Source organism: Crocuta crocuta, unplaced genomic scaffold, assembly GCF_008692635.1.
Source record: "Crocuta crocuta isolate KB4526 unplaced genomic scaffold, BGI_CrCroc_1.0 scaffold1307, whole genome shotgun sequence".
Classification (NCBI taxonomy): Eukaryota; Metazoa; Chordata; class Mammalia; order Carnivora; family Hyaenidae; genus Crocuta; species Crocuta crocuta.
This window is the reverse complement of record NW_027533394.1, coordinates 429,070-441,024: the sequence shown is the minus strand read 5'-3', so window position 1 is coordinate 441,024 and position 11,955 is coordinate 429,070. Positions and strand designations below refer to the sequence as shown.

At 45.6% G+C, this 11,955-nt stretch overlaps 1 protein-coding gene across 1 annotated transcript in view; it reads left to right on the top strand.

Annotated features, from left to right (window-relative positions):
* Positions 1–11,955, top strand: part of HUWE1 (HECT, UBA and WWE domain containing E3 ubiquitin protein ligase 1) — a 75,536-nt gene that overhangs the window by 39,280 nt on the left and 24,301 nt on the right. Inside the window, exons 23-37 of the mRNA XM_077748287.1 lie at positions 92–190; positions 778–911; positions 1,099–1,267; positions 2,621–2,849; positions 3,477–3,655; positions 3,942–4,031; positions 4,191–4,345; positions 5,461–5,506; positions 6,943–7,227; positions 8,070–8,310; positions 8,511–8,641; positions 9,163–9,377; positions 9,454–9,742; positions 9,885–9,987; positions 10,749–11,295. Coding sequence (XP_077604413.1) covers positions 92–190; positions 778–911; positions 1,099–1,267; positions 2,621–2,849; positions 3,477–3,655; positions 3,942–4,031; positions 4,191–4,345; positions 5,461–5,506; positions 6,943–7,227; positions 8,070–8,310; positions 8,511–8,641; positions 9,163–9,377; positions 9,454–9,742; positions 9,885–9,987; positions 10,749–11,295 — 2,912 coding nt within the window. The remainder of the gene's footprint in view (positions 1–91; positions 191–777; positions 912–1,098; positions 1,268–2,620; positions 2,850–3,476; positions 3,656–3,941; positions 4,032–4,190; positions 4,346–5,460; positions 5,507–6,942; positions 7,228–8,069; positions 8,311–8,510; positions 8,642–9,162; positions 9,378–9,453; positions 9,743–9,884; positions 9,988–10,748; positions 11,296–11,955) is intronic.

Sequence of the window (11,955 nt, the reverse complement as noted above, 5' to 3'; positions counted from 1 at the left end):
CTGCTGGGGATACATAGCTACTTTAGACACACCCAATCTGGAAAGGGAAGTCCTCTGTTGTTCAGTGAAGGCTCTGCTCTGTAACCTTCAGTGAGCAGAAGTGGAGAGGATGAATCACAAGAGGACGTGCTGATGGATGAAGCTCCTTCCAACCTCAGCCAAGCTTCCACCTTGCAGGCCAACCGAGAAGGTGAGAGTGCCGAGGCCAGAAAGGCCTCCCTTCTTGCCCTGCACGTCTGACAGACACTACACTAGGGTTTTCCTGGAGGCAGCTGCCCACATGTGCAGAATAAGGAAGCATCTGTCTGCATGCGCTGACATACACCATCCACTTTATCCTCAGCCAGTTTTTCAAATAACATGTTACTACTGCTTGCCCGAAAGTTTGTCACTTCTTACTTGGTTCGCTTTCTTCTCACCCACCTGCTATCATCGCTCCAGATTCCCTCTTACCAACAGGATGTAGTTAGTAGCAAAGTAGGGCTGGAAAGGCAAGGGGGCACCAGCAGACTTGGCCAAGTCCTAGACCATGGCTCCTGAAGCACCACCCTATAGCCAGCCTCCATATTCAGCCACCCTGCTCAGCGTGTTGATGCATTGATTGGCACTCTCAGGAAATCAGGGCTGGCTCACTAAGTCTGTACATCACCCCAGATCTGGTTCTTCCTCTCCTAGAGTCAGATACCCCATCGCCTTCCCACTCAATCTGCCGGCCTGCACAGTAGCCTGTTTGCTAGCTACTCAGTATAGTCCTCCAATGTGCTCCCTTTGTTTTAGATTCCATGAATATCCTGGACCCTGAGGATGAGGAGGAGCACACTCAGGAAGAGGACAGCAGTGGCAGTAACGAGGATGAGGATGATAGTCAGGATGAAGAGGAGGAGGAGGAGGAAGATGAGGAAGATGATCAGGTGAGGGGGGACTGTGTTTGGGTTGGTTCAGACAACCTCTTCCATGGGAACACAGAGCTGGAGAAAACCAACAGTCTGGGTTGCTAGCCTCAGCGCCTCCCTCCCTCATGTGCAAATGTGGCCATGACACCAGACTTCAGAAAACGCTTACCTCCAGCAATTCTCCATCTCCTATTTTCCCCTTAAGGAGGATGATGAAGGTGAAGAGGGAGATGAAGACGATGACGACGATGGCTCTGAAATGGAATTGGATGAGGATTACCCTGATATGAACGCTTCTCCCTTGGTCCGATTTGAGCGCTTTGACCGGGAGGATGATCTCATCATTGAGTTTGACAACATGTTCTCCAGTGCTAGTAAGACACAGGGGCTCAGCTGGGTTTTATCTCTTGATTCTTATACCCTTCTCTAGGGTAAGCCAAGCAGTGAACCAGAGCAGCTATCAATCCGATACAGACAGCACTTCTTTTCCTATGCTGACTTCCTGGGGCAAGGGATATCTGAATCCATCTCTCTCAATAAATGTATACTTAGAAGAAAGAATTGTGAGAGGCTGCTTTTTGTTCTCTCCACCTCAGTAAAAAGGCAGCCGTTTTAGAGCCTGGACAACTTGATGATTTGCTTGAGTGTCTTTTTTGTTTTTTTTTTTTAAAGTGAGACCAAGGCTGATTGCATCATGCACCCACGTGCACCCTACAGTGACAGGGCAATCAATAATTCTTATGTCTGTAACACTGGATCTTGAGAGTTTGGATGAACGCCTTTGAGCTTGGCATTGGGGAGTAGATTTGAACACATTCACTCTGTTCATCAAGGACGCATCTTTTCGGAGGAGAGAGTGAATCTCTTCCCTTTTCCCCCATCAACGTCACAGTTCACTTTTAGCATCTAGTTCTTAAAATCAAGCTGTCTTGAGAAGGCAGGTCTTGACCCCAAATCACAAGCATAATATAGCAGAAAATACTGAACTGTTCTGGTCTATTGTCTTGGCCAAGTAGTCTCTTACCTCTTTGAGCCTCAGTTTGTCACCTGTAAATGAAAAGTTTTAAAAAGAAAAAAAAATGGGTTGTATTACACAATTTTCAAGATGCCTTCTAGTCTGTGACTTTCTTTGCATTTTTGTGATTTCCATCAGTCTTCCTTATGTTGAGCCTCCCTTCATTTAGTAAATCAAAGTGAACAAATGTTCGAGGATACCTATGGTTTCCTAGGTACTAAGGATACAGCAGTGAACAAGAAAACAGTCCTTTCCCTCAAAGGAGCTTATGGTCTATTAGGAATTATAAGTAAGCAGGCATTACATTGTAGTGTGGTAAGAAAGCCCAGAGTAAAAGGTTATTAAGCCAATCTTAGAATCTGAGTAAGTGACATCTGGGCCAAGAACAAAAGAGCAAGTAAAAAAGGGGGAGAGGATTGGAGTCTTCAAGGTGGAGGGAGTAGCATGTTTCTGAGGGGTCTAAAAGTATCACTGCGGCTGAACTGTGGAGAATGGATTGGGAGAAGGTACTAGTTAGGAGGCTGTTGCAACATCTAGGTGGCATAAGCTATGGTAGCGTCACGGATTATACATGAGGTGTGGGAATGAGGGAGAAAGGACAAAGCTCAGGTTTCCGTGTGAGGAAGTAAGGCCCAGGAGACATGGCTCTGTTTGAACAACCAAGGAAGAAATTTCTTTTTGGCACTGACCCCTTTACATATTGTCCTTGCAGCAGACATCCCCCCATCCCCAGGAAATATCCCTACCACTCACCCACTGATGGTACGCCATGCAGACCACAGTTCTCTGACGCTGGGCAGTGGCTCCTCCACAACACGTCTCACCCAGGGCATCGGGCGCAGTCAGAGAACCCTAAGGCAGCTGACAGCCAATACAGGCCACACCATTCATGTTCACTACCCTGGGAATCGCCAGCCCAACCCTCCTCTTATACTCCAGAGGTGAGTTACATTTGTCCCATTTCTTTGTGGGTTATATGTGCAGCATTCTGGGGCATACCAGATTGTATCTTTTTGCTTCAATGTCATATGTGTACATTCAGCAATCAGTGAAGCATCTCATATGCCAAACACTTAACACTTTAAATGTAAACAAGATGGCATTTCTGCCCTCAGGCTTAGAGTTTAGTGAGAGAAAAGGACATAATAGTCCATGTACAGGCAACAGTTGGTATACAAGAGAGATATTATATACCCTAACATGGTTCCTGGAGTTATCAGTGACACTCTACAAGGAACTATGGAATAATACGTGACTTCAACCCAAATAAAGTTCAAAAACTGATGAAATGATTAGAAAGATAACTAAGACTTATACTTAGTGGGGCATCTGGCTGGCTCAGGTGGAGAAGCATGCGACTCTTGATCTCAGGGTCTTGAGTTAGAGCCTTGTGTTTGGGTATAGAGATTTACCTAAATAAATTTTTAAAAAAAACAAAACAGATTTAGGTATGACCAAGTCTATAATCACATTAAGCATTTCCTAGAGGTTACAGAAAGGATCACAACAACAGATTGCAAGACACCTATGGATTGCAGTGACCATGGCACTCCACCATCACCCTACAGGTTGCTTGGTCCTTCCGCTGCTGCTGACATCCTTCAGCTGAGCAGCAGCCTTCCTCTACAAAGCCGAGGCCGAGCCCGCCTCCTGGTGGGGAACGATGATGTCCACATCATTGCCAGATCTGACGATGAGCTGCTGGATGACTTTTTCCATGACCAGAGCACAGCTACCAGTCAAGCAGGCAAGTTTGTGTGGTTAAAGGGAAAGTAACATTGCTTTTTCACATACTTTTTCCCTGCTGAGGGAAAGAAAGACATTATCTGCCCTGCCTGGAGAAACCACATTTTATAGGAGCCAAAACCACTTGATAATTTAGCCAAGGTCAAAACCTTTACTATCTCCGGATACCTGTGATGTGCCAAACCTTGTGATAAGACATTGGGTCCTGTTAGAAAAATATGGCAGTTTTTGCATCAGATGACAACATGACCAGGCAAAGAATCTCACTCTGTTTTGTTCCCTTACAGGGACCCTGTCCAGCATCCCCACAGCCCTAACCCGCTGGACAGAGGAATGCAAAGTTCTTGATGCTGAGAGCATGCATGACTGTGTTTCAGGTATGTGGCAGCTTGGTTATCTGAGTAGTAGTAAGTCTTCCACAGCTGGGATGAGTGCATGGGAGGATGTTGCCCTCATTCTCTGGCCACAAGCTCTGCCTCTTGGCTTCCTCCCCCACTTCCCCTGAGCAACCTCTAATCTTTGTTTCTTTGATCCAGTTGTTAAAGTGCCCATTGTCAATCATCTGGAATTCCTGAGGGATGAGGAGCTGGAAGAAAGACGGGAGAAACGCAGGAAACAATTGGCTGAGGAAGAAACAAAAATAACTGACAAAGGCAAAGAAGATAAGGAGAACAGAGATCAGAGTGCGCAGGTGATTTGCAAGGGCTGGAAGAATTCACCTTTGGCTGTCTCTGCCTTTACTTTCATGTGGTTTCAGTAGTCATTGAAGAGTCCTGGGATGTTCATATTGAACCTGAGAAATGATTCATTCCAAATTTACCATACATTCATATGTTTTTTAGGAAAATGAATTCAAACCCAGAGGGAAAAGTATTTCTCCATTGTCTTCTTGCTAGGGAAAACTGGAGAAAAAACCAGAGTTGCTCCTGACCTTACTAGTCACACTGTTTAATCTCTACCTTCAGTGTCTGCAGCTAGATTAAGAATGACTTTGATTATGCCCATGCTCTTGGTGGTTCAATTCCACTTCACTCTGAGAATTGACTTAAGTGTGGGGGGCAGCCTTACCAAGATGGCCCCATTCCGTCATTTGAATAAGTTCAGGTCAGGAAATGTTCCTACCCTGAACCCCATCACCACATGTCATTTTCTAAGGCTTGATTTTTCAATTTGTAAAATCTCTAGCATGATTTTGGTTTAGAAGGAAGCTACTAGTTTTGAAACTCTTGGGACTTTAAACAATATTAGCTTTAAAATATATGAAGTAAAAAGTTAACAGAAATATAAAGAAATTAAAAGAGTTGAAAGACTTATATTTCCATTGACCAGTTAAGATAATTAGATTAAGGATATCGAAATGTTCAGTTAGGATAACAAGCTTGATCTGACAAATAACTTTGTGTGGAAGTTTTGCTTAATATAAACAATAACATCATTTCAAACATGTGAAAAGGGATAGATAAGCAAGCCTGGCATATGATTTAAAAAGCTGGAGTGGACAAAATAAACCCAAGGAAGGGAAATAGAGATGAAACTTTTAGAAATTCTTCTTGGCCTCATGATTGTGTTTAGGTCATGTCTTATGCCCTGCCCAGCCCTCTGGAAGTTCCCCCTCTCCCCAAGCCATCCTTGAATACAAGTATATATTAGAGAAATTGGAGATACATTTGCACACTAAAGTGCTCTTCTTCCATCCAGGTCATTGAACTTTTAGGTGGCTTATGTGGGGGATGGTGGCTATTATAGTTGACCCCTATCTTAATGTGCTTTCAAAGTCTCACATTGGTCTGTCCCTTCTCTTTCCAGTGTACTGCATCTAAGACCAATGACTCCACTGAACAGAACCTCTCAGGTAACTCTACCCTCCTTTTCACATTCTTGCTAATTGGTTGGCTCTTTTTCCTGACCCAAGTAGCTGGCCCAGGTGGGCTGAAGATGAATACTGGTGCTCTGTGGGATGAGGTAGTAGATTGTATAGTTTTAGGGTCATACCCCATCTTGGAGATAACTATACAGTCTACTGTCTTTCCTACGGTGGCATACTTTCCCTCCGACGTGCTCTGTTCAGGTTCTCACTCTGATCATGTTGTGCTGCATTCTGGCATGTCCTGCCCCCTTTGGTGACCACCATGATGTGGTGCTTTATGAGAATACCTGATGGCACTGGTTCCCAAACGCCAGTCCTTAGTGGAAATGAACAAAATAAAGAGGGATTAATGAGTTTTTCTGAAAGATAAATTTATTCAATTTAAAGAAGAGATTATGTCCTTCCTAGGTCTTTGTTATCAAAATATTTTTATTAAGTGATATTGATGGGATTCTTTTTTATTTGGCTAAACTAAAAGTTGGTAAACCTATGTTAGTCTCTTCCTACTTTTTCCTTTTTATGTAAACTTTGTGGGTCTGTGGAATCTAGAAATCTACGGATATAGTCTTTAGCAGTCTGCTTTTGGGGAAGGTAGCTCTGTGGGCTAAATGGTATTAACTACTAGATGTTTTGTATTCCTCCTTCTAATCTTAATGTCCGTAGCTATTTCATGATTCTAATAACTGGTCTGTGTGGTATTATGTCTCCCCCACCCCTATTTCCTCAGAACTTTCTTCCGCTTCCCTGTACTTTGTCTCCTTTGGCATTTGAGTTGCAAAATGATTATACTAAAGCCTACCTGGTATTTTTTTTAAAGCAGTGAAAGTGGGTGGTAGGTGTCCTGGTGCCTTTAATCTAATGAAAGGTCTTTGAAAGGGTCTGTCATCAGGTAAAAGGGCCTTTTGCCTGCTGCTACCCTTGCTAGAGGATTCTGCTCATACTGGGGTGAGGTAGTAAGTTGTATTGTTGTGGGGTAGGGATTTTAGACCCCAATTAGAAGATAACTATACAACTTACTACTTTCCCTGGTGTGTGGCATATTCATACTTAGTCTTAGCCCCATTGCCTCCATCAGAGTTGTAGATATTTGTTGGATAATCAGGNNAGGGAATAGGTGATATTTAGGGTGAGGCAAATATCATTATAAAGTGATCTGAACTCTTTACCCTTCCACCCAGGGCACAGAAAGATTTAGTTCATAGGATCTACAAAGATTCAGATCTCCAGTTCTTGAGACTAAGATAGCACTGTGCCTTAGCCCTCATCCTAGGTATACCAGACCAGCCACGAGCTGTTCTAGGAACAATTGTAGCCTGGGGGTGGGCAGGGATACTTGTCAGGCCACATGGGCTGATTGAGTGGTTCCCTGGGTTCTTGGCTGATTGCCCCTTAACACCCCCATTGTCATTTTTTCGAGAAAGATGGGACTCCTATGCCTGACAGCTACCCAACAACCCCATCTTCAACCGATGCAACATCTGAGTCCAAAGAGACCCTTGTCACTCTGCAGCCCTCACAACAGCAGCAAACACTCCCACCCCCACCAGCCTTGGGAGAGATTCCTCAAGAGCTGCAATCCCCAGCTGGCGAAGGGTCGAGCTCTACACAGCTATTGATGCCTGTAGAGCCAGAGGAATTGGGTTCCACAAGGCCAAGTGGAGAAGCAGAAACGACTCAGATGGAGTTGTCCCCAGCTCCCACTATAAGTGAGTAGAATTTAAAGGTTTTGGTGGTTGGGGGGTGGGGTGCAAATCAGGAGTGGAGAATGGACATCTTTGTAGTTTCTCTTTACTCTCCTTAGAGAAATAATAGAAGCTTACGTTCTCAAAGAGTATGTTCTCACCTTGCACATTAGCTTTCCTAAAGCTGAGGTTTCTTCTCTGTGTCTTCAAGTGATAATATATCTGAGTGAGTGTCTAATGATACAAGTGATGGTGCCAACAGTTTATTGAGGTAATTAAACAACCCTCCTGGCTGGCTCAGTCACAGAAGAGCATGCAAAAATAACCCTCCTAAGTAGGCATTGTTATCTCCATGAGTAAACTGAAACTCACAGGAAATTTTTAGCCGAAGATCACTCAGTAAGTGGTTGAGCTGAGATTAAAATCCAGATCTGGGTGACTTTAAAGCTTGCTCTCCTTCAGCATCCTTCAGGGATGGCAAGCATGTGACCCACACACACATATAGCTCTCCCATCCTGGAAGACACCATTTATCTCATGGCACTGTTTCCCACTAGTTTGAAATGGGGTCTCAAGATTTTTCTCTGCAGTGTTCCAACGGGATGAATTGAAACCCTGATTACTATTCCTGCTTTGTACCATGCTGCCTATGATGTGCTCTGGAAAAACCTTAAGGTGTAGGAGTTTTTTCTTCAAGGAACCTTGTTTATTTAGATAAATAGAACCAACACACATGTATAAATGTTACCTGCAGGGAATCTGAAAGTGACAGGCTCCCTTAATCGGCTGCATCTTAATTCAGCCCCCTCTTCTAGGCAGAGATCTAACCTCTCCATGTGACTTCCTCCTAGCCTCTCTTTCCCCAGAGAGAGCTGAAGATTCTGATGCACTGACAGCTGTCAGCAGTCAACTGGAAGGCTCTCCTATGGACACCAGTAGCCTGGCTTCCTGTACCCTAGAGGAAGCTGTGGGTGACACCTCAGCAGCTGGCATTTCTGAGCAGCCCACAGCAGGCAGCTCCACTCCTGGGGATGCCCCACCAGTTGTGACAGAAGTACAAGGCAGGGGTGATGGGTCAGGGGAACCTGCCCCACCCCCTGAGGACAGGTAAGTATTGTGTACAGAGCAAGAAGAGGGCAGGATGTGATGGCGGGTCTTGCAAGCCACGTGCAGACTTGTTAGCTACTGCACATGCTTGGTGCACTAGGGAGGTCAACATAGCTTCTATGAGAAAGGGATATTGTAGGAGTATTTTATAAATAGGAAAACATTAATACAAAGAACAACCTGAAATTTATTTTCTTCAGCTCTCCCCCTGCATCCTCTGAGAGTTCCTCCACCAGAGATTCTGCTGTGGCCATTTCTGGAGCAGATTCCCGGGGAATCCTAGAAGAGCCACTGCCTTCAACAAGCAGTGAAGAAGAAGATCCCCTTGCAGGTGAGCTCCATGTGTGCTCAGGCCACCCTGGGGTTGTTTAGGCTTCTTGTAGCCTTTGGCATGGAAATGCCCACCCGTCAAACAGTTGTATCCAGATAGAAGGCGGCATATGTGTGGGAGGACTAGCAGTAAGGGCATGCTAATGCTGCATGATGGGATGAGCCCAGGCTTTAGAGTCAAACAGATCTTAATTCAGGTTTCCCCCTCTGAACCACCAACCTTCAGAACCTGGGGGTGTTATGTAACTTCTGATCCTCATTGATACTGAGGAAGTAATAACAGCCACATTGTAGGGTCTTTATGAAAGTTAAGTGACAGTGTACACATAGAATCTGACATATAACATGCTCTTCTGAGCTTAGGGAAGGTGAGTAGGCCTTCTGTGTGTCCTCTGTCCTTTGTGTGCAGTGAAGACAGACAAAGCTCGTTCTCCACAAGCAAGGCCATGGGTTTTTTTACTCAAGTACATCTTAAGGATCAGTAGTGGTGTGAGCTCCTTCACATCTTGCACCTTCCCTCAGGTATCAGTCTACCCGAAGGTGTGGACCCCTCTTTCCTGGCTGCTCTACCTGATGACATTCGCCGGGAAGTCCTGCAGAACCAGCTGGGCATTCGTCCACCTACTCGGACTGCCCCTTCAGCAAATAACTCAGCTCCTGCAGTGGTGGGGAATCCTGGTGTGACCGAAGTGAGCCCTGAGTTCTTGGCCGCCCTGCCTCCAGCTATCCAGGAGGAAGTATGTGAGCAGGGAGCTGGTGGGACCAGGCTGTCTGGGTGTGGGTATGCCCCCATTGACGTCTTTTGCCCTATAGGTGCTGGCACAGCAAAGAGCTGAGCAACAGCGACGGGAACTGGCACAGAATGCTAGCTCAGACACCCCCATGGACCCTGTGACCTTCATCCAGACCCTGCCCTCAGACCTGCGCCGTAGTGTCCTAGAGGACATGGAGGACAGTGTGTTGGCTGTAATGCCACCTGACATTGCAGCTGAGGCTCAAGCCCTGAGGCGAGAGCAAGAAGCCCGGCAGCGACAACTCATGCATGAGCGGCTCTTTGGCCACAGTAGCACCTCTGCACTCTCTGCCATTCTCCGAAGCCCGGGTACAGAGGGAGGCAAGTGGGAGGGCTCTGAAATGTTTGGATTTAGATATACAAGGCTCTGTTGTTTATAGAGCCTGTGTGTTCCTTGGACCCGGCACACCACTCGCCTCCTTAGTTTCAGATCCTATATCTTTCCTTCCAGCTTTCACCAGTCGCCTCAGTGGCAACCGTGGAGTCCAGTATACTCGCCTTGCTGTGCAGAGGGGTGGCACCTTTCAGATGGGGGGTAGCAGCAGCCATAACAGGTACCTTCATCTTTTTTCATCTTTCCATATCATCTCTCCCATCTATTGCCAGTCCAGCTCCCTCAGTTTATAGGCAGAGAGACTCAATGTTCTCTCTAGGTGTTGCTTTGAATGAGTGGGGAGCCAGATCTTTGGACTTCCCCTTCAGAAAGTCGCACTTTTGGGTTGGTGTAGCTGCTATAGACCATAATCACAAAGTAAGGCAGGCTGGCAGCAAGTTGTGGTTGTAATAAGGAAAGTCATTTGCCTAGAGATTGTAACATCTAGGCCATGGAAGAACAGGAGTTCGTTACTACTCAGGCTGAAGCAGACTGCTCCCAACATGCCAAAATGTAAAGGGACTGATCAGTCCCTATGAGGCAGGCAGGCAACCCCCTGGTGGTCTAGAGAAGGCAGAAATAAACATTCTTTTTTTTTTAAGACTTTAAGTGCAGTCCAATTTTAACAACTGATGATACGGACATCGTGTGATGTAGGGCAAGTCACTTAACCTATTTGAACCTCTTGTTCATCACCTCAAAAATGGGCAATTCTTTAGTCTTCAGCAGCCCCATACCAACTGATAGGACATTGTAGAGTGCTTGGTACCCAGTAGACACCACATAAGAGGGCAGCTCTTAATATTAAGAGCCATTAGAGTAGGCACGTCCCCTTCTTATGCCTCCTTTGGGAGGTATGCAGCTCATCCCGCATACCCAGGCCTTTTACCTAATCCCAGCACTCTAGCTCAAGTGTTACCCAGAAGCTACGCTCTGTTCCAGGCCTTCTAGCAGTAATGTGGACACACTCCTCCGCCTCCGAGGACGACTCCTCCTAGACCACGAAGCCCTATCCTGTCTCCTGGTCCTACTTTTCGTGGATGAGCCAAAGCTTAATACAAGCCGTCTACACCGAGTACTGAGAAATCTCTGCTACCATGCCCAGACTCGCCACTGGGTCATCCGCAGCCTGCTGTCTATTTTGCAGCGCAGCAGTGAGAGTGAACTATGCATTGAAACACCCAAGCTCTCCTCAAGTGAGGAGAAGGGTAAAAAATCAAGCAAGAGCTGTGGGTCAAGCAGCCATGAGAACCGGCCCCTGGACCTTCTACACAAGATGGAGTCTAAGAGCTCCAACCAGCTTTCCTGGCTTTCAGTATCCATGGATGCAGCCCTAGGCTGCAGGACTAATATATTCCAGATCCAACGTTCAGGGGGTCGCAAACATACCGAGAAGCATGCAAGCAGTGGCTCTACTGTCCACATCCACCCCCAGGCTGCTCCTGTTGTCTGCAGACATGTTTTGGACACGCTCATTCAGTTGGCCAAGGTGAGGAGCTTGAACCCAACCAACTCTTAGGGATGGAAATGGGATGGCAGTCACAGCCTAGATGAAATCTGTACTCTGAGAGAGCAAGTAGGTCTTTCTTCACCATTAGTGCTGAGTCTTGTATTTCTGAGAGTTGTCCAGTGAATAATTTTGTGACGTTCTTTTTACTTTTCATGATTTTTGTGCATTATTTCATTTAGTTATCAAAACTTTCAGTGGTCTGTATGATTCCCATTTTACAGATGAAGAAGCTGGGGTACAGAAATTTTTAGTGGCTTTGTCATGTGGCTAGTAAGTGATGGAGCTGGACCTAGAACTTAGTTCAGTTTTTGTTTTAATAATCATTGCTGCCATTTGTTGAGGGCTTGCCTTGTGCCAGGCACTATATAAAAACACATAATCTTCCTTTAATCTCAACAATTTTTCAGTGCTGCATAGGTGCCCTCCCCATTTCATAAGTACAGAGACCAACCAATGCTTAGAAGTTAGCTAATCATCCCCCTTCAAAGCCCTTGTTTGTTTCTCTGGGCCACTTCACCATCAGTTAGATAAAACTCCTATATGACATCTCATGTCACCAAAACTATCCAAAGGAATGGAGAGTCTAGGAACCAATTGTATTTCCTTGTCAAGAAGACATATTTTCTCTGTGTACCCCCC